We start from the raw sequence: 26,417 nt of genomic DNA on the forward strand, positions 1-26,417 counted from the left end.
AGCGTCTGAGACAGAGGCCAGACAAGTAGAGGAGCTGTCAGCTTGGGTGGTTCCTAGGTTGGAGATGTACACTGTAGACAGGGTCATAATGGAACTTGGGGGGAAAATGGTTTTGGTATTTGACTTAGACGTCTAAGATCTGAGATGGGGGAGAAGTGTGAGGAAAGACGATTCTAGACCAAGCTGTCAGCTGGCTCCTGTGACCTCAGGAAGACTGGAAGTCCACATCAGGATTTGAGGGTGGGGCGTTAATTGCCTCCTGTATCTGCCTCCTCTGGTGGAAGTGGGACTTTCTAGGGCCGGGCCAGGCAAGAACATTTTCCTACACCTGTTGACAGCCTCCTGGTAATGGGAAACCATTGAGAGATTTTCGTTTGTTTGTTTTTTGACAGAGACTGGCTCTGTTTCCCAGGCTGGAGTGCACTGCTGGAGTACAGTGATCTTGGCTCACTGCAACTTCTGCCTCCTGGGTTCAAGTAGTTCTCCTGCCTCAGCCTCCCAAGTAGCTGGGACTACAGGCATGGGCCACCATGCCTGGCTAATTTTTGTATTTTTAGTAGAGTCGGGGTTTCACCATGTTGGCCAGGTTGGTCTCGAACTCCTGACCTCAAGTGATCTGCCCACCTCGGCCTCGCAAAGTGCTGGGATTACAGGCGTGAGCCACTGTGCCTGGCCAAGAGTTTTCTTAAACAAGGTTGATAGTAACATGGTGACATTTTTTAAAGGGTTGCTCAGGCTTGTGTCAAAATGATTTTGGTATCTGACTCAGAATGAGTGGGACCAGGAAATCTCATAGCTACTGAAGTCACCAGGAGGATGGCACAGAACAGGGGCTAGTGAGGATGACCATGAGCCAGGGTCTGCAATCTTTAATGCATAAGGAGCATTTGGGTGTCAGTGATGAGGAGGGGTAGACGGTGGTATGACTGGAGAGCATAGGAGAAATAATTTTTGTACAAGGGTGGAAATGGCCATGCTGACACCACCTCTTGGTTTTATAGGATGAATTGGAGGGTGAAGGCAGGAATTAAGAAGCTGTTGCATTAGTCCGAGCAACAAGTGATGATGCCGGAGTCAGAACAAGCGCAATGGAGACACAGAGGCAGGGCAGGGATATGTTAAGGCGGTGGGATGTGGGGTGTGAAGGAAGCACAGATAAGGTAGAGGACAGCGTCCAGGTTTCTGGCTTCGTTTCCGCTTGTAGTCAGCCTCCCTCCCTGGGCTTTTATGAAGACGGAGCGATAGAACGGACCAGAAAGCAGTTTGGAAATGGCAAAACTGTTACCCATCATTAGCTACAGTATTATCAAAGCTCTCTAATTACCCTAGTAAGTTCAGTCAATGGAACGAGGCATGACAATTAAGATAAATCACGATAGTCACCCAGATATGGGGGACCTGGAGGTCCTAAGTAACCTCGGATTCCTTACACCTGCTAGACGTTGAGGGGCGGGGCGGGGCGAACACAGACTCCGCCCCTGGGCGGGGCCTGGACGCGGCCGGAGAAGAGCGGCGCTGGAGCTGGAGCCTCATCCCTCAGGCGCCTCCGTGAAGACAGGACCGGACCCGACCCGCCCGCAGTGCCCCGCAGAGCCCTGCCCCGGCCCCCTCCGCTCCCTCCTGCCGCCAGGTCCTACTGTCCCGCCGACCTTACGGGAGCGAACCCGTCGTCCCGCACTCGGAGTCCGCGGTAAGGGGCGCGGCCCGGGCAGCCCGCCCGCGGAAGATCAGGGACCGATCCCCGGCGCGCGGCGCTGGGCACCGAGAGCGGGCGCCGAGAAGGAGCACGGGGCAGCGGAGGGGAGCCGGGGGAGGAGCGAGGGAGGGGGCTCCGCGGCGGCAGAGGTGGGGCTCGCCTAGGGAGGGAGCGCCGAGGGGGTCTCCCGGACCGTGGGGGCAGCCAGGGGAGCTCCAAGGGCGGGAGAGGAGCAAGAAAGACGGCGCTGGGGCTGGGAGGAGAGATGGGGGCAACTGGAGGGCAGCGAGGGATTGCGGGGGGGAAACGGGAGCGTGGGGGGCGAGGCAACTGCGAGGAGGGCGGAGAGGGGCTGTGCGGAAAGGGGGTACCGGGCAGCCGAGAGGCAGCGAACGGGGCGCTGAGGGAGAGGATTGAGGGGTGCTAGAGCGGGGGCGCGGGGGAAGGCGTGGAGGTGAGGAGCTGAGGGGAGGGGACTGGCTGGGCGGGGGTCGTTTGGAGCTGGAGGGGACTCAGGGGCCGAGGGGAAGGGGCGCTGGGCAGCTGGGGAGCATCCCTGGTGCCCTGGTCAGGAGAGGGTCGGGGGTGGGGGATGTGGGTATGGATAGCTGGGATGGGGAAGGGCAGCAGGGCAGTGTCTGGTCGAAAAAGGGTCATTTATGGGGGATGTGGGTAGGGATAGCTGGGGTCGGAGGTGAAGCCCAGCTGGGGACCAGCGTGGGGATAACTGTAGATGGAAGGCGAGGGGTGGGGCTTGGGGGCGGGAAGCCTGGGAGAATGGAAGGGTGAGAGGCCAGGCTGGGTCTACCCAGCTGCAGAGGAAGGGGGCAGGGAGGTGGTGGAGACAGAGGGAAGTGGCCTTGGAAATGGACACAGGGGCCTATATTCTGGTCAGGAGTGAGGAGGAGGCTCTGGAATAGAGTAGGGGGCTCTGGAATAGAGTAGGGTCTGGCGGCTGCGAGTGGAGGAATCGTGAGAGAACCCGGAGGGTATAGATAGGGTGGTGGTGCGCTGGGTCAGGCTGGAGAGGAGGCCAGGTGTGGGTTGTGGTGTAATAGTGGAAAGATAATGGGGATTGAAGTGGGGCCCAGGTACTAGCGGTGTCTTGGCCACTCAGGAGTCCAAGGAGGGGACCCAGGCACTGGACCTTGTTATATGGGCACCAGGGGTCACAGAAAATAAGAGAATCATGGACAGAAAAAGTCATTCAACTCTGTTCTGTAGTCCCAACGTGGAAGGAACTTTGGAGAGGGTAGAGCAGCAGCCTTTGGAAGCTAAGAGAGATATGGAGGGGGTGGGAGAAAGATGGGCTCTCAAAAAAACAAAAACAAAAAACAAAAAACCACACACACACACACACAAACAAAACAAAAAAAACCCAAACACAACAAGATGGGCCCTCTTCCCCCAGCTTCCTGGAATCCAGATGGAAAGGGGTGGGAGACAGTAAAAGGAGAGGGTGTGTGTGTGTGTGTGTGCACAGGTGGGTGCCCACCTGTTCTGTGCCTATAAACAGAGGAAGACAATGGAAGCTGTGAAAGTCCCTATATATAGAAGTGGAAAGCCCTGGTGCTGTGGGAGCCAGAGAAGAGGCATTCTTGGGGAGGTGGGTGGGTTGGAGAAGGCTTTCTGGTCATGAAGGATTTAGCTAGCAGTGGAGGAAAGTGTGTTCCTATCAGAGGAAACCGTATGGGAAAAGGCAAAAATCTAAAAGCATCTCCAGTCCAAGAAATAAATCTTCAGTTTCTTAAAGATTATGACATGAAGGGAGGCATCAGTAAAAAGTTAAATAGGTTTCCCCTCTGAGCTTGCAGCTCCTAGAGTTTGTCTCCATCTCCCCAAAGTATAGCACAGGGCCTGGTACATAGTAGGTGCTTAGTGAATGTTGATTGAATGAATAATTGAGCTGTGGTGGTGCTCCTGCCTCAAGTTCTTCATCCATTTCCAAGAATTGTTGTGAGAATCAAATAGTATAATGTAGGTGAAAAGAACTTTCTAAACTGTAAAACACTGTACAAAGAGAGAGGACACTGATGTTATTCTGCAGGTGTGCCTCTGTTCTGTCAGTGGACACACCCATGGCTATCTCTTTCCAATCTGGAGGAGGAAGGAAATGAATATCAAGCATCTGTTGTGTGCAAGATGGAATGCATTGAAAGCATCTTGTAGAATGCTTGACATTTATTAGGTGCTCAATAAATGGTAGCTGTTATGATATTGTTTCTGTAGCTCTAAGATACCTGGGAAAACAATGAAAAGGTGGTGATGGGTTAGCAGTGAGGAATGATCTAAAGACAGATTGAATTAGAAAAGGAGAGTGTGGCTTAAAGGAGGAGGATGAGGTCCACATCTGCCCAACTCCCTCATTATTCTCACTGAAATGCTTCAAGTAGGAAGACAGGGAATTACATTTATTGAGCCCCTGTTATTGCATATACAGTTGACCTTTGAACAGCATGGGTTTGAACTGTGCAAGTCCACTTATACCCAATTTTCTTCTTCAACCAAACACTGATTAAAAAAAAAAAAAATACCATGGTGGGTCAAGCACAGTGGCTCGAACCTGTAATCCCAGCTACGTGGGAGGCTGAGATAGGAGGATCACTTGAGCCCAGGAACTTGAAGCTAGAGTGAGTTATGATCAGGCCACTGTACTCCATCCTGGGAAACAGAGTGACACCCATCTCTTAGAAGAAAGAGAGAAGAAAATACAGTAGTGAAGGGAGGCGAAGTCTGTATATTCAGAGGACCAACTTTTAGTCTAGGGGGGTTCCACTGGGCCAACTGTGGTTCTTGAGTAGGTATGAATTTCAGTATAGGTGGAGGTCCTGGAGCCAATCCCTTGCCTATACCAAGAAATTACCGTACTATTCTAGGTGTATTACCCACATTACCTATAATTTTCCCAACAACACTTGTTTTATGAATGAAGAAACTGTCTTAATCTTGTAAAATTTCTTGCCAAGGTCTCATACGTAATAAATGATAGACCTGGAAGCTGAATCTAGTTTGTTTGATTTGGAACTCCAAACTATTTCCACTACTCAGGATGACTTGCTAGAAGAAACTATGAAGCACAGAGACAAACAAACAAAAAAATTAAGGGGTTAATAAAACACCCTCCCATATACAGGTTTTAATTCTTGCAACAGTTTTGCCAGGAAGCCATTTTATGAACTCCTTTTATAGATGAGGAAACTGAGGCCAGGAGTGTGATTTGCCTACGTTTACAGGACCACTGAAAGAGCCAGGGCTTATCTTTCAAATGCCAGGTCGCTTGGACTCAGGCTCATGCTCTTTCCAACAAAAGGTAAGCTCCTTCATTCACTCCTTCACTCCATTTATTGAGCTGATCTCTTCTCACTGGATTTTAGGGCTCTCTCCTTCTCTTCCCCTGTTCTTTCCTGGCTGAAGTTGGCTTCTTCCTTAGGTGCTTATTTCTGCCCCCTATCAGATTGAAAGGGTTATTTGTTTTTCACAGTCACCCTTTGAGGAGCCATTTCTTTCCCCCAGCCTGGGACAGGGATGACTTCCCAGATGGTCCCTGGGCCTTCATCTGTATTGCTTGTCACGGAGATAGCTCTATCATTTTATGTGACTGTCACAAAATAGAGGAAAGATTTGATTGATGCTTATCTTACAAATGCAATTCTGCACGCACCACTGTGCAGTGACCTGTCTGCTTAGATCTGCCTCAGGCGGCTGCCTGCTGGGATGCTTTTTGCCTGTCTTCCAAATGTCTGAGTAGCCCCTGGCTGCCCCCTCCTAAGAAGATCCCCTTGGGGTCTTCCATCTGAATGAGCCTTCCAACTGAACTCAGCTCTCTGCCTCTCCCCATTCTCACACCACCTACTGGGAAAGCCATGCTGCGTGTGCATAAGCAGATGCTGACGGTGTGGTATGGCAAGTACAGTATGGTAGCAAGACACTCAGGATGTTGGGGATGCTTCTTTTTTTAATTTTTATTTTTAGAGATAGGGTCTCACTCTGTCACCCAGGCTGGGATACAGTGGTGCAATCATAGCTCACTGTAACCTCGAACCCCTGAACTCAAGTGATTTTCCTGCCTCAGCCTCCCAAGTACTGAGGACTACAGGTGCACACTACCACATCCAGCTAATTTAAAATTTTTTTGGCTGGGTGTGGTGGCTCATGCCTGTAATCCCAGCACTTTGGGACGCCGAGGCGGGCGGATCACAAGGTCAGGAGATTGAGACCATCCTGGCTAACACGGTGAAACCCCGTCTCTACTAAAAATACAAAAAATTAGCTGGGCGTGGTGGCAGACGCCTGTAGTCCCAGCTACTGAGGAGGCTGAGGCAGGAGAATGGTGTGAACCCAGGAGGTGGAGCTTGCAGTGAGCCTAGATCACGCCACTGCACTCCAGCCTGGGCAACAGAGCAAGATTGTCTCCAAAAAAAAAAAAAAAAAAATTGTAGAAATGGAATCTCACTGTTTCCCAGGCTGGTTTTGAACTCCTGGCCTCAAGTGATTTTCCCACTTTGGCCTCCCAAAGTGTTGGGATTACAAGCGTGAGCCACCATGCCCAGCCAGAATGCTGCTTTATTCACTCTAAAATTGTTATGGTTTTCATTTTCCTTAATCCCGTGAAACCTGGAAGCCATTAGGTAACAGAAGTTCCATTCATGACCCTCCAACTGACTTGCTGTGTGAGCTTGGACAAATCACTTGTCTTTGCAGAGCCTCATTTTTTTTTTTTTTTTTTTTTTTACCTATAAGATAAATGGAGGTAGATCAGGAACTGAAACAATTTTTTACTCTTGCCATCACTCCCTAGTCTCATATCTGTGGCAGTCATAGCTAATAAAGGCAGACAAATTTCTCACTGATTCTATACAAGGCTACAAGTATTTTTCTCAGCACATACAATTCTCTTATTTAAAATTCACAGCACCTTGTGAAAGTAGGTATTATTGTCAGATGAGGACACTGAGGCATAGAATTTAAGTAGGTTGGCCAAGTTTACACATTGAGTTACTGGGAAAGCTGGGCCCAGTAGCCAGGCTTTTTGTTACAATAAAGCTGCTACTCCAAAGTCCCTTCTAATTCTAGCAGTTTAAGAGTGTGAAGCTGGGCTACATCAGAAAAATGAAGACCAATAATCTTACATTTACACTGATAGTCTGGCACTTGAAAAATGTTCTATATGTGTTTCTTGAAAGACATAACACCCTCTAAGGATTTCTTATAGGTCTAGTGTTGATCAGATGTAAGTATGGATAAAGCCCCCTTGAATCCAGAAGAGGGAGCAAACAGTTAATTGTAAAACAGGCCCAAATAATGGAGCCATGATCAGGGAGAGGGCAGTTGAACAAGATTTGCCTGCAGAGTGAATTAAAGGTGCCAGTGAAATAATATATGTTCAGTACCTCCATGGGCCAAGAAACTGTGTCAGATTGTTTACGTATAGTACTACTCATTCTATTTGTACCAGGCTCTGTGAAGTAGGTGGCATTTTCTCTATTTTAAGGTAAAAGTGCTGTGGCTTAGAGAGAGAATATGACTTACCTAAGAATTCATCTGAGGGGTAGAGCATTGATTTTAAACTTTTTCTTTTTTTTTTTTTTTTTTTTTTGAGACGGAGTCTCGCTCTGTCGCCCAGGCTGGAGTGCAGTGGCCTGATCTCAGCTCACTGCAAGCTCCGCCTCCCGGGTTCACGCCATTCTCCTGCCTCAGCCTCCCGAGTAGCTGGGACCACAGGCGCCCGCCAGCTCGCCCGGCTAGTTTTTTGTATTTTTTAGTAGAGACGGGGTTTCACTGTGTTAGCCAGGATGGTCTCGATCTCCTGACCTTGTGATCCACCCGTCTCGGCCTCCCAAAGTGCTGGGATTACAGGCTTGAGCCACCGCGCCCGGCCCTAAACTTTTTCATAACACCGCAGGGTACTAAGTCTAGTCTTGGCCGTTAGCTGTGAGATTTGGGCGAATCTTTTTAATTTCTCACTTTCAGTTTCCTTCCTGATCAAATAGAAATAATCATCCCTGTCTTTCCAGCTTTATTTCCCAGGTTTATTTAGAGGATAAAATAAGATAAAGGATATGAAATGGTGGTAAAGATCAAATTTATGTTTTAGTAAAGTGACTCTTTGACCAGCAATTCCACCTCAAGGAATCTCTCTCAAGGAAATAATTAGGAAAATGTACAAAAATTTATGTAAAGAAATGTTCACTGTAGTTTATAGTAATTAAGAATAGAAAAACAACTTCCTAAAGAAAGTGACAATATTAAAGAATTGATCTGGCTGGGCCAACATGGTGAAACCCTGTCTCTACTAAAAATACAAAAATTAGCTGGGTGTGATGGTGAGCACCTGTAGTCCCAGCTACTTGGGAGGCTGAGGCAGGAGAGTCGCTTGAACCCAGGAGGTGGAGGTTGCAGTGAGCCAAGACTGTGATTGCACCATTGCACTCCAGCCAGGGTGACTGAGTGAGACTCCTTCTCAAAAAAAAAAATAAAAAAAGAATTGATCTTATGACACATCTATAGGATGGAATATAATGCAATCAACTGAAATTATTTTTTTTTAGAGTTTTCAAAGTCTCATTCATACTTTTTTTTTTTTTTTTTAAAGAGAATCTCCACTATTGCCCAGGCTGAAGTGCAGTGGCACGGTCTCAGCTCACTGTAACCTTTGCCTCCCAGGTTCAAGTGATTCTCCTGCCTCAGCCTCCAGAGTAGCTGGGATTACAGCAGCCGCCACCATGCCCAGCTAATTTTTTGTATTTTTAGTAGAGACGGGGTTTCACCATGTTGGCCACGCTGGTCTCGAACTCCTGACCTCATGATTCGCCCGCCTTGGCCTCTCAAAGTACTGGGATTACAGGCGTGAGCCACTGCGCCCAGCCCATACTTTTTTTTTTTTTTTTTTGTTTCTGAGACAGTTTCTTACTCTGTCACCCAGACTGGAGTGTAGTTGTGCGATCTTGACTCATTGCAGCCTCCGCCTCCTGGGTTCAAGGCAATTCTTGTGCTTCAGTCTCCTGAGTAGCTGGAATTACAGGCATGCGCCACCACGCCTGGCTAATTTTTGTATTTTTAGTAGAGACTGGATTTCACCATGTTGGCCAGGCTGATCTCAAACTCCTGAGCTCAAGTGATCCACCTGCCTTGGCCTCCCAAAGTGCTGGGATTAGGGGGCTGAGCCACTGCACCTGGTCTCAAAATCTCATACATTTGTAGTACTTTCGGAATTATTTAAGTCCAGTCATGCATTGCTAATGACAAGGATATGTTCTGAGAAATGTGTCATTAGGTGATTTCATAGTTGTATGAACATCATAGAGTATACTTACACAAATCTATATGGTATACGGTATAGCTTACTATACACATAGTCTATATGGAATAGATGGCCTATAGCTCCTAGGCTACAAACCTGTACAGCATGTTACTGTATTGAATACAGCAGGCAATTGTAACACAGTGGTAAGTATTTGTGTATTTAAACACATCTAAACATAGAAAAGGTACAGTAAAAATGTAGTGTTTTGTTTTTTCTTTTGAGACTGAGTCTGGCTCTGTCACCCAAGCTGGAGTGCAGTGGTGCAATCTCAGCTCACTGCAACCTCAGCCTCCCCAATAGCTGGGATTACAGGCATCTGCCACCATGCCTGGCTAATTTTTTGTATTTTTAGTAGAGATGGGGTTTCATCATGTTGGCCAGGCTGGTCTCTATCTCCTGACCTCAAGTGATCCACCCGCCTCAGTCTCCCAAAGTGCTGGGATTACAGGTGTGAACCACTGCACCCAGCCATAATATGGTATGATATAAAAAATGGTACACCTGTATAGGACATTTACCATGAATGGAGCTTGCAGGGTCGGCAGTTGCTCTGGGGGAGTCAGTGAGTGAGTGGTGAGTGAATGTGAAGGCCTAGGACATTACCATGCACTACAGGAGACTTTATAAACACTGTACACTTAGGCTACACTAAATTTATTTAAAAATATTTTTCTTCAATAATAAATTAACTTTGGCTTACCATAACTTTTAAACTTCATAAACTTAAAAAATGTTTAAAACCTTTTAGACTCTTTTATTTATTATTATTATTATTATTATTTTGAGATTGAGTCTTGCTCTGTCACCCAGGCTGGAGTACAGTGGATCTCTGCTCACTGCAACTTCCACCTCTCGAGTTCAAACAATTCTTGTGCCTCAGCCTCCTGAGTAGCTGAGATTACAGGCGCACACCACCACGCCCGGCTAATTTTTGTATTTTTAGTAGAGATGGGGTTTCACGATGTTGGCTAGGCTGGTCTCGAACTCCTGACCTCAAGTGATCTGCCTGCCTCAGCCTCCCAAAGTCTGGGATTACAGGCCTGAGCCACCATGCCCAGCCATAGACTCTTTTATAATAACACTTAGCTTAAAGTACAAACACATTGTATGGGCTTTTTCGAGATGAAGGCTCACTGTGTCACCTGGATTGGAATGCAGTGGTGCAATCATGGGTCACTGCAGCCTCAAACTCCTTGGCTTGAGCGATTCTCCCACCTTGGCCTCCCAAAGTGTTGGAATTACAGGCATGAGCCACTGAACCTGGACTTTTCTTTATTTTCTTCCTTAGTTTTAAAATGTATGTTTGAAATTATTTTGTTAAAAAGGAAGACACAAATACACACATGAGCTTAGGCCTACACAGGGTACAGGAGCATCAATATCACTGCCTTCCATTTCCACATCTTGTCCCACTGGAAGGTCTTCAAGGGCAATAATAGGCATGGAGCTGTCATCTCTTATGGCAATGTCTTCTTCTGGAATACCTTCTGAAGGACCTGCCTGAGGCTGTTTTACTGTTAACTTAAAAAAAAAAATTAAGTAGAAAAAGTACACTCTAAAATAACAATAAAAGTGTAGTAAGTAAATATAGAAACCAGTAACATAGTCATTTATTATCAATATCAAGTATTATGTATTGCACATAATAGTATGTGCTGTATTTTTATACAACTGGCAATGTAGTAGGTTTGTTTACACCAGTGTCAACACAAACGTGAGTAATATGTTGTGCTACAATGTTACCATGGCTACTATGTCACTAGGCAATAGGAATTTTTCAGCTCCATTATAATCTTATGGGACCACCATTGTACATGTGGTCTGTCACTGACTGAAACGTTGTTATGCGGTTCATGATTGTACTTTTAAAATTTAAGTGATTTGCTAAATAATAACATACCGTATATTCTAGTCTCTACCTTCTGTGCATACGATATCAGCTATTACAATATGCATAGAAGGTATAGACTAAAATGCATGGTATGTTATTTGTATATAAATAAAATATAAATAGATCTCTTTGCTTATATATGCAAAGGCTATCTCTGAAGGATATATAAATTGATAACATGTATGCCTCTGGGGGAGGGGAGCTGGATCAGGAATCAAAGATGGAAGCAAGACTTACTTTTCAGTTTAAACCTTTAGGTTTCATATTACTTGCTTTTGATGCCAGGAATTAAGAAAATAATGCAGCTGGGTGCAGTGGCTCTTGCCTGTAATGCTAGCACTTTGGGAGGCCATGGAGGGCAGATCACTTGATCCCGGTTTGAGACCAGCCTGGACAACATGGTGAAACCCCATCTCTACAAAAAGTACAAAAATTAGCTGGGCATGGTGGCACATGCCTGTAGTCCCAGCTACTCGGGAAGCTGAGGTAAGAGGATCACTTGAGCCCAGGAGGTCAAGACTAGTAAGCCAAGATAGCGCCATTGCACTCCAGCCTGGGCGACAGAGTGAGACCCTGTCTCAAAAAATAAAATAAAATAAGAATTAAACTACAGCTGGTAAAAAAGGTAATACTTGCAAATTGGATATGCTTGAATTATTTTCCATAAGTGTGTATTATCTTTTAAATTAACAAATAAAATATAATATTAAAATAGATGGCCTGTTTTTTAAATACAATTTCCATTTTAGTTTTCTCCAGAGAATAGTCCATCTTCAGTCTTTAAGGACTCAGCTCCTTACATGGGCTTTGGTGGGAGCCGTGGGGCAGCACCCGCAGGTCTAAATCCGGGTGGGGGTGTTTGGTCCTTGCAGGCTTCATGAGGCCGATTCCTGACTACTTTGCTGTGACTTGCACAACTCACACAGTAATGTAGCTTCACATACTGCTTGGGAAGCACACAGGCATCAAAGACACTTGCTTCAGAAATGTCCCTGACTGCTGTGGCCTCCACTATGTTTTGAATGACGAATTTCTTAATGGCCTTGTCCTTGTATACACATTGGGCACAGTTCATGCAGTGAATAGGCTGCATGTGGTCGCGGGCCTTTTTTGGCACGACCGTTGTTCCTTCTTTTCTTTGTCATCTTGGAGGCATGGACTGGAGAGAGGAGGTTTTTTTTTTTTTTTTGGTAGAGACAGTCTTGCTCTGTTGCCCAAGCGGGAGTTCAGTGACACAATCATGGCTTACTGCAGCTTCAAATTTCTGGGCTCAAATAATACTCCTGCCTCAGCATCCCAAGCAGCTGGGATTATAGATGTGTGCCTCCACACCTGGCTAATTTTTTACTTTTTGTAGAAATGGGGTCTCCCTATGTTGCCCAGGCTGGTCTTGAACTCCTGACCTGAAGCCATCCTCCCACTTGGGCTCCCAAAGTGCTGGGATTGCAGGTGTGAGCCACTGCACCTGGCCTTAGGTGGCACTCTTGTATGAAAAAATATTGAAGGACATACACTAAAATGTTAAAAGCCATAGTTTCTGAGTGGGTGGGATGTCAGTTAATTTTTTTTTTTTTTTTTTTGGGGCGGTGTCTCGCTCTGTTGCCCAGGCTGGAGTGCAGTGGCATGGATCTCAGCTCACAACAAGCTCTGCCTCCCATGTTCATGCCATTTTCCTGCCTCAGCCTCCCAAGTAGCTGAGACAACAGGCACCCACCACCACACCCGGCCAATTTTTTGTATTTTTCCAGAGATGAGGTTTCGCTGTGTTAGCCAGGATGGTCTCAATGTCTTGACCTCGTGATTCACCCACCTCGGCCTCCCAAAGTGCTGGGATTACAGGCCTGAGCCACCGTGCCTGGCCAGATGTCAGTTAATTTTAAATTCTCTTTTTTACACTTTCATATAATTTTCAACTTTTTTATAATGAATACATTCATAGTAGGAATTTTCTCTTGTGAACAAAGAGAGATGACTGGCAAACAGCAGAGTGGAGGATGGCGTGAGGTTGTTGTGGTTGCGTCCTTTGTTTTAATGTAGAAAAAGCATAATGTGGCCAGGAGTTGTGGCTCACACCTGTAATCCTAGCTCTTTGGGAGGCTGAGGCAGGTGGATCACCTGAGGTTAGGAGTTCAAACCAGCCTGGTTAACATGGCAAAACCCTGTCTCTATTAAAAATACAAAAATTAACTAGGCGTGATGGTGGATGCCTGTAATCCCAGCTACTTGGGAGGCTGAGGCAGGAGAATCGCTTGAACTCAGGGGGCAGAGGTTGCAGTGAGCAGAGATTGCACCACTGCACTTCAGTCTGGGCAAAAGAGCAAGACTCCATCTCAAAAAATAAAATAAAATAAAATAAAGTAAAAGCATAATGCCTTTGCATGGCAAGTTTTTGCAATAGCCTTTGCACCTAGTACCATGAAAAGCTGAAAAGTTAAGGCTGTGAGATGGTTTAAGCAGCCAATGGCACCCTCCCTTCCAACCTCACTTTCTTCCTCCATGTAAGTGCTATACCTCAGTCTCCAAGTGGCCTGGGCATGTTCCACACTTGCCTAGTGAGTCTTGTCATGGGACAGATGATACAGGGATGGAACTTAGAGTCTCAGATAAGGATTGAGAGCTGGGAGCAAAGGGAAGAAAGAGCAGAGACCACAGGAGTCCAGTGGTGACATATGCAAGGAACTTTTATTAAAAGGCTGCTGACAATCTTACATATTTGTCTAACTTTTCTTCAAGAGAGCTTCAAACCTACATTAATCAGCTCCTTATCCTTACAGCTCACCTGAGAGACCCAAAGAGCCATACCCACCAGCCTCATGCCCTTTATTTTCCCTTGGGGAAAAAAGCAGGAATTCCTAACAAGAATGAAAACCCAGACACCATCACACTTGAATGCTGTCCTCCCACCCTCCTCTGACCGCTCATCCAGCCATATGGGTACCCTTGTGCTGAGCACAAGGGGAGATTTCAGGTGGAGAAGCAGGGTACCTGAGGCTTCCAAGACAATTAAAGACTTAAATAAGACCATGTGACCAAGTGCTGAATTATGGAGTTCAGATTTGGGTGTTCTAGGAAAGCAGAGGGTGACAGAACTGAGAAGGCTGGGGTCTCAGGAAAGGTCTGGCATGTATTAAATATTTGCTGAATGAATGAATGAATGAATGAGTGAACAAATAAAGGACCTAGGCTTTGAAGGCTTTGGAATAATAAGGACATATGTTCACACCTGTGTGGAATTTACCAGTTGATAATGGTTTCATCCATTGTTATCTCGTTTGAGTCCTGTGATAGCCCTGTGAGAAGAGCAGGGTGGAAATTGTTCTCCCCATTTTTCAGATGAGGAGATTGAGCCCCAGAGTGATGAAGTGACTGTGATGAATTCAGCACACATTTCCTGAGTGTTTATTGTGTGCTAGGTTTCGTGCTGGAAACCAGACATCTAGGAATGAAGTCCATTAAGGCCCAGCTGCTCATTCCAACAGTGCTGAAGTGATATAAGGGCTGTTACAGTGTTCTGAGGGCACAGGGGCAGGAGTGCTTGCCTCTGCCATGCACAGGGAAGCTGGCACTTGACCTGGACCTCCAAGGATGGGTAGGAGTTTGTTAGGAGGAAAAGAGAATTCTAGGCAGAAGGAATATATGTATAAAGGGACAAAGGCAAGAAATAATGTGGCTTATTTGGCATAAAGTGTGTAATTTGATCTAAAGGAAGCACAGGTTGGTGAAGAGAAGGGGTATAGGAAGATAAAGCTTAGAGAGTTGGCTTTTTGGTTAGTTGGTTATTTGTCAAGTTGAGCAGTTTGGACTTCATCTTTAGAGCTGTGGAAAGCCATGAAAGTTTCTATTTTTTATTTATTTTATTTTTTAGAGATGAGGTCTTGCTCTGTTGCCCAGGCTGGCATTCAGTGGCATGATCATGGCTCCCCGCAGCGTTGAACTCCTGGGCTCAAGTGATCCTCCCACTTCAGCCTTCTGAGTCATAAAAGTTTTTAAAGCAAGAGAGTGATAGCTCTTTATACTGAGTCTTTCCTTGGATGCGCATGTGTTTGCTGTTCTTGGCTTTTTTTTTTTCCCCCTCTCCAAAATAGCTCAGGAGCTGCTTCCTCCAGGAGCCTTTCCTTGATCACCGGGCCTCCAGGCTCAGTAAGATGCTTCTCATGGACTTCCTCAGCCAGGACTCCTCTGTCTTATCACTTATCTACTGCTTTGTTACTCTGTGTTGACCCACCTTTTATTCTAGTCTTTGTCCACCTAGAGGTCAGGCACCATGTCTGACTCATATTTGTAAGTCCCATGACCAGCACAGGGCTTGCCCCACATCAATGTGCTCAGTAAATATTTGCTGAAGGAATGAATGGGAGGAGCTGGGTTCCACCCCAGTGCTGAGACAACATTTGGGGCAGGTGTAGTGATGGAGTGATTCTGAGTAGTGTGCATTTCCTCAGTGCTGCTGGAGTAAGGAGTGAGTGCGTGAATGGTGGGGAGACCATTAGAAGGTTGGTGACTCAAGGTGACACTGAAGGTCTCTTCCTGAGTGACCCTAGGTCTCTCTTGCAGATGGCTTCAGTGACGGATGGTAAAACTGGAGTCAAAGACGCCTCTGACCAGAATTTTGACTACATGTTTAAACTGCTTATCATTGGCAACAGCAGTGTTGGCAAGACCTCCTTCCTCTTCCGCTATGCTGATGACACGTTCACCCCGGCCTTTGTTAGCACTGTGGGCATCGACTTCAAGGTGAAGACGGTCTACCGTCACGAGAAGCGGGTGAAACTACAGATCTGGGTGAGTCCTGGGAATCTTGGGCATGATTTTCCTGAGAGGCGGCTGGCCTGACAATATAAGGGCTGGGAGGTGGGGTCAGCTTGGAACTTCTGGGGCTTGCAGCATCAGGCATTAATGCTGTTTCAGGTGTGGCCCCTGGGTTACCCTCTGCTAGCTTTATACAAGTTTGCTCTCCTCCAGGGGTTCAGTTGCTTCTGCTGTTTAACTATGCAGGAGGTTTTATGTTGGCTTGTCTAAATGAGTGACCAAGAAACTGGGGCTTGGAGTTAGAGACTTGGGTTCAAATTCTGCTTCTGCCACTTACTAGTCATGGAACTTGACTGAATGGCTTAACTTCTCTGGGGCACCCTTTCTTCTTTGGGGATTGTAATAGCATCTGCATCATAAGGCTGTTGGGTCCTTAGTTCCTTGGCATAGTTCCTGGAACATTGTAAATGCACACTAAATGTTAGCTACAGTATCAGTTATCTACTGTCCTATAACAGAACACTTTATAAGTTCATAGTGCCGGACTGGGCAACATTGTGAGACCTCATCTCTACAAAAAATAAAACAAATAGCTGAGCATGGTGGTGGGCGCCTGTAGTCCCAGTTACTTGGGGGCTGAGGTGGAAGCATTGCTTGAACCCAGGAGGTCGAGGCTGCGGTGAGCCATGATCATGCCACTGCACTCCAGCCTGGGCAATGGAGCAAGACTCCATCTCAAATAAATAAATAAATAGATAGATAGATAAATAAATTTGTAGTGTCAAAACAGCAATAATAATTCATTATGTTATAGTTTCTGTGGATCAAGCATTTGGGAGTGGCTTGGGGCCTCTCATGAGGTGTAGCCAGCTGTTGGTTTGGGTTGCAATCATCTGAAACATAGACTGGGGCTGGAAGATCTTTTTTTTTTGTTTTTTTTAAGACACAGTCTTGCTCTGTTGCCCAGGCTGGAGTGCAGTGACATGATCTCGGCTCACTGCAACCTCCACCTCCCGGGTTCAAGCGATTCTCCTGCCCCAGCCTCCCGAGTAGCTGGGACTAACAGGCACCTGCCACCATGCCCAGCTAATTTTTGTATTTTTAGTAGAGATGGGGTTTTTCCATGTTGGCCAGGCTGGTCTCGAACTCCTGACCTCGTGATCCACCCGCCTCAGCCTCCCAAAGTGCTGGGATTAAAGGCGTGAGCCACCGTGCCTAGCCTGGGGCTGGAGGATCTTAAGGCTGCACACTCACATGTCTGGTGCTAGCTGTTGGCAGGAGGCCTTACTTCTTTCCCATTTGGCCTTTTAGAGTGTCTTCACAGAGCTGCTTAAGTGTCTTTATTTGTGTAGCAGCTGGCTTTTCCCAGAGTGAGAGATGTAAAAGGCCACAGGAAGTGGCAATGTCCCTTGTGAGTTAGCCTTAGCCTTACAGCATTCTATTGGTTACTGATTCAGCATGGGAGGAAACTACACAAAAGTGTGGATATTGGGAGGAAAGTATCATTGGGGACCGTCTTGGAAGATGGCTGCCACAGCTACTACTATTATTAGTATCTACCAGTAGTACTAATAAATTATGTACATATTTTAGATGATATAGCAACATGTAGATCATATAGTTTTCAAAAATGAATTAGTATTTGGATTGGAAATTTTGAAAATTTGTGATTTAAAGTATTCAAAACATGTATTAGTATTATTTTATTTTATTTTTTTCGAGACCGAGTCTCACTCTGTAGCCTGGGCTGGAGTGCAGTGGCACTATCTTGGCTCACTGCAACTTCCGCCTCTCAGGTTCAATAGATTCTCCTGCCTCAGTCCCCTGAGTAGCTGCAATTATAGGCGTGTGCCACCATGCCTGGCTAATTTTTGTATTTTTAGTAGAGACGGGGTTTCACCATATTGGCCAGGCTGATCTTGAACTCCTGACTCAGGTGATCCACCCGTGTCGGTCTCCCAAAGTGCTAGGATTACAGGCATGAGCCACCACACCCAGCCAAAACATGTATTATTTATTATCTTTCTATTCTACGTGTTAAATGTACATTAATACATTATGCGTACGTCTTATTGGGGCAGTCTGTATATAGTACTTTTCTTTTTACTAATTATTTCCCATATATATTATCTCACAATTAACACTATGAAGCAGGTACTACTTTAATACACTCCTGTTTTGCCGAATAAGAAACTCAGACTCAGAGATTAGTTAACTTACCTTAGGTCAACGACACTGCTATAAAGTGGGATTTCAAGAAGATCTTCTGATTCAAAAGTATATGCTCTTTTCTCTACACTGTGCATCTGAGGTATTATAGAGTTCATATTTCCCTTCATGATAATGTCAAATATTATATAGGGATAAAAGTTCATTGTTCATTTGCTCTGTATTAAAGGCATTGAGGATTCAGAGATCGTTAGAAATAGGAGAAGCTATATGAGTCGTCTAGTTCACTGATTCCCAGACCCATGGCATCAACATCACCTTGGAATTTGTTAGAAATGCAACTTCTCAGGCCCACATTAGAACTATTGAGTCAGAAACTCTGGTGGGTGAGTGACAACGATCTGTGCTATGACAAGTTTTCCAGGTGGTTTTGCGGCAGGCTAACTTTGTAGAACCACTTAGTTTAACTAGCTTGAGGTGAAAGTCAACATGCGTTTACTAAAAGCACCTATTAGGTGCCAGGTGCTTTCACTTGTGTTATCTGACATCATCCTTGCAGTTCGTGCACAGGGGGATGTGAGCACAGAATATTTGGGGCGTGGTGAGCAATACAGTAAAACTGGATCAAGGTTGTGAAAGAGCAGAGCTGGTGCTGAGAGAGAAATTTGCTGGAGAGGCTATAGGCGGCAGATTGGGGTTCAAAGAGATCTTCCACGGCAAACAGAAAGTTCTTGTCATCAGCCAGAGGATTCATGCTTGATGATTCCTTAGGGAACTGAAGAAATTATTAGAGCTTACTTTTAATCTTGGAACATAAAATATTTTTTACTGATATTTACTATGTGGATTGTCAGAAGTGTCTTTGTTTGATCACCATATCAGATGGTCAGATAGCCTGCACTCAAAAAATCTTGAGACAGGAGGAGCCATTCTGCCCTTCTAAGGGGTTGACAGTGGACTGACTCACTTCTTTGTTTATGTTCGGCCAATTGTGAGCTTTTGTGGTTTTCTTCTGCCTGGTTAAGTGGATTTATTGATTACATGATCTAGTTTTAACTAAATGAAATGTCATAATGGATATATGGCTTTTAAAGAGTCCTATAAAGAAACCTCTGATTGAAGACTATACTAGAAGATTATAGTGAACCCAAATGAGCATAAAGAAAATGGCTGAACTGATGTTTTTCCAACTCCCAACACAAGTTCATTGTCAGCCACGTTTGGAGGTAAAATCAATGACAATGTAATTAGATCTGACATGGTCAATCTCCCATCCAAGTACTAACCAGTCCCAACCCCTCTTAGCTTCCAAGATTAGACGAGATCGGGCATGTTCAGGGTGGTATGGCCATAGATGATATGGTCATTCTCGTTGCTTTTGCTGAAGGGAAATTAACAAAGGGTTTTTATGTGTGTGTTTGTGCTTTTATGCAGCAAAAATAAAGTTTTCTGGACTGTTCATGAATACATTAGATTTTAAACATTTAAGTATTGTTTATTTTAACTTTATATATTTTAATATCTTTTGTGTATAGAAGTAGACATGTAGATATATAATCTAAGGAATACACATACACTGTGCATGCTGTATCTAAATTTTTCTTACTTAAAGGGATGTAAGTTGGAGACCACCACCATAGGCACTGGGAGCCATAAAACGGTTTAAACAAGTTAGATTTGCATTTTAGAAAAATTCCTGGCTTCAGTTTGAAGGGTAGATGTAAATGAGGCAAAGAAACCAGGTTTTGGATCCAAACTCATCAAATTGTATACATTAAATAAGTGTATTTTTTTTGTGTGTCAATTATACCTCAAAAAGCTATCTAAAAATTAATACACAAATATAGTAGTGACCAGCTATAAAAGAAAGGAAGCAAGCAAGCAAGCAAGGGCTTGGGTAAATTATATGGGGCTGAACTAAGTGTATTATTCTGCTCTGGCTGCCATAACAAAATACAATTGAAATTAATTTTCTCACAGTCTGGAGACTAGAAGTCTAAGATCAAGGTGCCAGCAGGGTTGATGTCTGATTGATGTGAGCTCTCCCCTCGGGCTGCCTTCCCACTCTGTGTTCTTGTGGCCTTTCCCTGGTGCATGGGCATGGGGGAGAGAGGTGCAAACTCTTTGGTGTCTCTTCTTATAATGACACAAATTCTGTTGGATCAGAACTCACTCTTATGACATCATTTAACTTTAATTACTTCCTTTGAGGCCTCATCTCCACATACAAGCACACTGAGGGTTAGGGCTTCAACATACACATTTTGGGAGGACATAGACATTCAGTCCATAACGCTAAGAGTGACAAAATGACATAAAGGATGGAAATGAGGAGAAAGATTTAGAACTACAATTTACAGAATTTGATGAGCAATTACTGTCCCCTCTTATCCTTGGTTTCACTTTCCAAGGTTTCAGTTACCTGGGGTCCTCTAGATCTGAAAATACTAAACAAAAAATTCTAGAAATAAGCTAATAAATTTTAAATTACATATGTTCTTTTTTTTTTTTTTTTTTTTTTTTTTTTGAGATAGAGTCTCACTCTGTCACCCAGGCTGGAGTGCAGTGACATGAGCTCAGCTCACTGCAACCTCCACCTCCTGGGTTCAAGCGATTCTCCTGCTTCTGGAGCAACTGAGATTACAGGTGCATACCACTATGCCTGGCTAATTTTTGTATTTTTAGTAGAGATGGGGTTTCACCATGTTGGCCAGGCTGGTCTCGAACTTCTGACCTCAAGTGATCCGCCTACCTTGGCCTCCCAAAGTGCTGGGATTACAGACATGAGTCACTGCGCCTGGCCTAAATTGCATACTGTTTTGAGTAGCATGATGAAATATTGCACTGTCTTGCTCTGTCCTGCCTAGGGCATGAATGATCCCTTTGTCCAGCGTATCCGTGCTGTCTTTGCTATCTGCCCATTAGACTCTCTGTAGCCATCATGGTTATCAAATTGAAAAAGCATAGTGTGGGCTGGGTACGGTGGCCCACGCCTGTAATCCGAGCACTTTGCGAGGCTGAGACGGGCGGATCACAAGGTCAGGAGTTCGAGACCAGCCTGGCCAACATAGTGAAACCCCGCCTTTACTAAAAATACAAAAAATTAGCTGGGCGTGGTGGCAGACGCCTGTAATCCCAGTTACTCAGGAGGGTGAGGCAGGAGAATCGCTTGAACCCAGGAGGCAGAGGTTGCAGTGAGCTAAGATTGGGACATTGCACTCCAGCCTAGGCAACAGAGCGAGACTCCATCTCAAAAAAAGAAAAAAGAAAAAAGCATAGTGTATACTGTATATGATTAGGTACTATCTGAGGTTTCAGGTATCCATTGAGGGGCTTGGAACTTATCCTCCAAGGATAAGGGGAGACTGCTTTCATTGTAAAAGGAAAGGGGGGAACATTTATGTGTGTTTATGTATATATCACCTCTGTACACAAAAGTTTTGTGATTTTTTTTTTTTTTTGGTTTTGTGAGCTGTGGTAAATCTCTTCATTTTTATGAATAGATAATGTCTTCAACTATAAAAGCCTCATAGGTTTGCTGGTGGTGAGGGGGCCTAAATGTGATAAGATAATACTGTGTCTGGGGAATGCAATACATATTGGGTTCCTTCCTTTCTCTGCCTTCAGGTCCACATGCAAGGGGTCACTGGGTTGCTTTCTTTCTTTTTTTTTTTTGAGGTGGAGTCTTACTCTATCACCCAGGCTGGAGTGCAGTGGCACGATCTCGGCTCACTGGAAGCTCCGCCTCCTGGGTTCACGCCATTCTCCTGCCTCAGCCTCCCAAGTAGCTGGGACTACAGGCACCCACCACTACGCCCGGTTAATCTTTTATTTTTTTTGTATTTTTAGTAGAGACAGGGTTTCACCATGTTAGCCAGGATGGTCTTGATCTCCTGACCTCGTGATCCGCCCGCCTCGGCCTCCGAAAGTGCTGGGATTACAGGTGTGAGCCACCATGCCTGGCCACTGGGTTGCTTTCTAAGGTTTTCCATCTGTGGTTCCCGGAGTGTTGGAACAGCATTTAGTGGCTGACTAGCACAGTATGAAGTGTTCAGTTAAATACTTCCAGCCCATTTGATCTCTCTTAGGGGATTCCAGACAGAAGAAGAGGAGGTTATGAGCATTGCTGAGCAGGGCCACCCACAATAGGAATTTCTGTCATCTCTGGGGGATGAGGGTCTTGGGAGTGCCTTATTCCCTGGAGGCCCTCACCACAAAGGTCCCTGAGAGCTCCCTTTGTTTCCTGAGAAGCTAATGATTGTGGATCAGAGAAGAAAGTCTTACTGGGGAGGTGGGGGTAGGAGAGAAGCCTCATTATTAGGGAGCGAGAGCATGCACAGGTGTGAGACGAGACTTGGTAACTCCACAGCAACGAATCCAACTAGAGGCCACTTACTGCTGGGTGCTGGTTGCCAAGCAACCCCTGGAGACCTGTGGGAATAGAAGAATGGAGGGGGCTTCCACCACCTCTATGTGGGGCCCATTGCAGAGGCTGTCTGGTGCTGATCAAGAGAACAATCCAGAGGATGAGCTCACCTGGGACTCTGGGTCCTGGGTTCTAGTTTGTTTTTTTTTTTTTTTTTGAAATGAGATCTGACTCTGTTTCCCAGGCTGGAGTACAGTGGTGTGATCTCAGCTCACTGGAACCTCTGCCTCCCAGTTTCAGGTGATCCTCCCGCCTCAGCCTCCCTAGTAGCTGGAACTACAGGTGTGCCTGGCTATGCCATGCCTGACTAAATTTTATATTTCTTGTAGAGACTGAGTGCAACCAGCACTCAGCAGTAAGTAGTCTCTAGTTGGATCTGTTGCTGTGTTGGTGATGATTTAAAAGCTCTTAGTATAACTAAAGACATACATAGATAATGTGTATAAAGCACTAACATAGTGTATAAAGCACTAACATAGTGTATGGCACAGAGTAAACACTCAACAAATTGTAGTTTTTGTTAAGGTTCTAGGGAGATTGATAAATAGCATTCCTTTTTTTCCCCACCTAAACCCATTGAGAAATAGATGCAGGAGTCAGAGAGAAGGGGAGTAATGTAAGAAAAAAAGAAAAAAAAAAAGGCTTATTACTCATAAAAACGAGGATGAAGCCGTGGCTAAAGTCCTCCGGCAAATGGGGCTTGCTAATACTTTACTCTGGAGTCAGAAAGACACACAAACCCAGTCATAGGTCAACGTGGGCCACTGGCTGTAATTAGCCCGTACAACATTCACTCAAAGTCAAAGTCTGTGTGGCCCAGATTTACTAATATTTAAGGCCTAAAGCATTCCACTCAAGTCTGTAGGAGGAGCCTCCATCTCCATGGACAGAGAAAGGAGGGTCCCTCCTCCAACAGCTTTTTTAAATTATCATTTTTGGCCGGGCGCGGTGGCTCAAGCCTGTAATCCCAGCACTTTGGGAGGCCGAGATGGGCAGATCACGAGGTCAGGAGATCGAGACCATCCTGGCTAACACGGTGAAACCCTGTCTCTACTAAAAAATACAAAAAAATAGCCGGGCGAGGTGGCGGGCGCCTGTAGTCCCAGCTACTCGGGAGGCTGAGGCAGGAGAATGGCGCAAACCTGGGAGGCGGAGCTTGCAGTGAGCTGAGATCCAGCCACTGCACTCCAGCCTGGGCGACAGAGCCAGACTCCGTCTCAAAAAAACAAAACAAAACAAAACAAAACAAAACAAAAATTTATCATTTTCTTCATGTATTTAATTTCGAGACAGGGTCGCCCAGGCTGGAGTGCAGTGGAACTCTCATGGCTTACTGCAGCCTCGACCTCCCGGGCTTAAGCAATCCTCCCACCTTAGCCTCCCCAGGAGCTGGGACTATAGGTGCATGCCACCATACTTGGCTAAGTTTTGTATTTTTTGTAGAGACAGAGTTTTGTCATGTTCTCCAGGCTGGTCTCTGACTCCTGAGCTCAAGTGATCTGCCCGCCTAGGCCTCTCAAAAGTCCTGGGATTACAGGTGTGAGCCACTGCTCCTGCCCAATAGCTCTTACTATAATTAAAGACATAGATAAGAGTGACCATGGGTTCCAAAGGGGGGTTAGACAGAATGACAAACACTGGGACAAACAGGAGGAGTTTTAAGAGATTTCCTGGGAATCTGAATTCCACAGTGATGAGAGTAACTCCCCATATAAACAGGAACTGAGAACAAGGTCAGGGTGAGATGGAGTGCTGGGCAGTCAGTAAGGTTCACTTATCAGTCATCTGCCTTATGTCCACACAGCAGCCTCCATGAAATGTTAGGTCACAATGTGGCTTTGGAGTCACTTATAAATATTAAAGCTAGTGAGTATTAAATCTGGGAATGTCAAGGATCTGTATCTTAGGGCCAGTAATATACGAATAAGTGAAATGTAAGGGAACATAGGAATGTGGGAAAGGTAATCATACCAGAAACTTGGACGAAGGAGGACTGTGGCTCTTCAGCAGCCATTTAACAAATGTATTCTGTGCCAGATACTGGGGATAGAGATATTAATATAAATGTGACATTCCCTGCTCTCTAGAAATTAATGAGACTGAAATTATGAGCCCAAAAGTGAAATAAAATGAATACCATAGCTCTCTTGTTCTGATTAGAGGAAGAAGAATAGGATATCAAGAGACTTTTCCCTAGAATTTAAGAATGTATAGTAATGGATTATTATATGAGATTGGGTAGCTGTCTAATGGGCTTCTGTATTAGTTTCCTATTGCTGCACTAAAATTACTACAAACTTAGTGACTTAAGACAACACAAACTTATTATCTCACAGTTCTGGAGGTCAGAAGTCTAAGATGGGTCTCACTGGGTTAAAATCAAGTTGTTGGCCGGTTTCAGTCTGTGTTCTCTCTGGAGGGCCTCATCTGGGGGCGGATCTTTAATTTGCCTTTTCCAGCTTCCAGAGGCTGCCTGCATCCCTTTGCCTGGGGCCCCCTTCTTCCATCTTCAAAGCCACAGTGGAACATCTTCCAACCTCTCTGAACCTCCTGCTTGTCTCTTATAAAAACCCTTGTGACTATAATGGGCCCACCTAGGCATTCCAGGTCAATCCTCCGTTTTCAAGATCCTTAATTTAATTACATTTGCAAAAATCCCTTTTGTCATGTAAGGTAACATATTCACAGATTCTAGGGATTATATATTTGGGAGACTATTATTCTGACTACTACAGCATCTGTTAGTAACATGTAAAAGACCTGGCTGGGTATGGTGGCTCGTGCCTGTAATCCTAGCACTTTTGGAGGCCAAGGCAGGAGGATCACTTGAGCTTAGGAGTGAGACCAGCAGCATACTGAGACATTGTCTCTACAAAAAATTTAAAAATTAGCTGTGTGTGTGGTGGCGTGTGCCTGTAGTCCCAGCTACTCATGAGGCTGAGACCAGAGGATCACTTGAGCCTGGGAGGTCGAGGCTGCCTTGAGCTATAACCATGCCACTGCACTCCAGCCTGAGTGACAGCAAGATCCTATCTAAAAAAAAAAAAAAAAAAAAAAGAAAAAGGAAAAGACCTGATAGAAATTCCCCCATCCTTTAAGACTCTGAAGCAGGTAATGTCCATGTTTTAAGTTCACACTGCCAATTAAGATTTCCTGTCACCTTGTTAGGTGTCAACAAGCCTGTGAATTTAGAGCTCATCACATCTCAGTCTCTCATTTTATTTTATTTAATTAATTATTTTTTGAGGTGGAGTTTCACTCTTGTTTCCCAGGCTGGAGTGCAATGGCGTGATCTTGGCTCACTGCAACCTCCACCTCCGGGGTTTAAGCAATTCTCCTGCCTCAGCCTCCCGAATAGCTGGGACTACAGGCATGCACCACCACGCCCAGCTAATTTTTGTACTTTTAGTAGAGATGGGGTTTCACCACGTTGGCCAGGCTGGTTTTGAACTCCTGATCTCAGGTGATCCTCCTGTCTCGGCCTCCCAAAGTTCTGGGATTACAGGCGTGAGCCACGGTGCCCAGCCTCAGTCTTTCATTTTAGATAGGAGGAGGCTCAGAGTGAGATAGGGACTTTACTGAGGGCTCATGGTGATGTCCCTTGACCCATTCCAGTGCTCCTCCTGCCACATTCAGGAAGGTGCAATCTAGTCTTGAATGTAAGCTGGAGACCTGTAGAGAGATCAGTGGCCAACACAGAAGAGTCTGGAGGCTGAACAGGGAAACGGCTGCTCTGACAAGTCTCTGTGGCTCCAGGAATGTGAGGACAGTTCCTGAGTACACCATCCTGTGCTCGGCTCTTATGATAATCAGAATTGATTTTTCTAGGCAGCAAGTTTCCTGGTGTGGCTGCAGAAACATGCTGACACTTTTATCTCCCCAAAGCCTGTAGAAACCAGCTGCTAGAGGAGGTTTAATCTGATTTTAAAAATCACAACAAAGACCATGGGAAGTCAAATCAGGCTTAGTCGGCCTCCGTAATTTTCAAATGAATTAACAAGCCATCCTGACTGACTATTCAAGGGGTCTCTAAGACACACTATTTAGGGCCACAACCCCCTTTCCTTCTATTCAAACTGGCATAGGAGAAAAATAAATAATCTATAAGCCATTTGTGTATTCGTTAATTCATTCAATAAACATGTGTCATGTACATATTATATGCCAGGCATTGTCATAAGAG

At 45.2% G+C, this 26,417-nt stretch overlaps 1 protein-coding gene and 1 pseudogene across 3 annotated transcripts in view; one reads left to right on the plus strand and one right to left on the minus strand.

The window, feature by feature from the left end:
- LOC105495047 (RAB3B, member RAS oncogene family) overlaps nucleotides 1-26,417 on the plus strand; it is a 108,013-nt gene that overhangs the window by 21,429 nt on the left and 60,167 nt on the right. The window contains exons 1-3 of one of the 3 annotated variants that reach the window (XM_011764195.3): nucleotides 1,501-1,690; nucleotides 4,886-5,006; nucleotides 15,445-15,672. In XM_011764195.3, coding sequence (XP_011762497.1) covers nucleotides 4,962-5,006; nucleotides 15,445-15,672 — 273 coding nt within the window. In that variant the 5' untranslated portion in view covers nucleotides 1,501-1,690; nucleotides 4,886-4,961. Of the gene's footprint in view, nucleotides 1-1,500; nucleotides 1,691-4,885; nucleotides 5,007-15,444; nucleotides 15,673-26,417 lie in introns of those variants that run through there. The other 2 variants (XM_011764196.2, XM_071093036.1) reach the window with 2 other exon arrangements.
- Nucleotides 11,687-12,035, minus strand: LOC139356836 (small ribosomal subunit protein eS26 pseudogene; annotated as a pseudogene).

Source organism: Macaca nemestrina, chromosome 1 (genome assembly GCF_043159975.1).
Source record: "Macaca nemestrina isolate mMacNem1 chromosome 1, mMacNem.hap1, whole genome shotgun sequence".
Classification (NCBI taxonomy): Eukaryota; Metazoa; Chordata; class Mammalia; order Primates; family Cercopithecidae; genus Macaca; species Macaca nemestrina.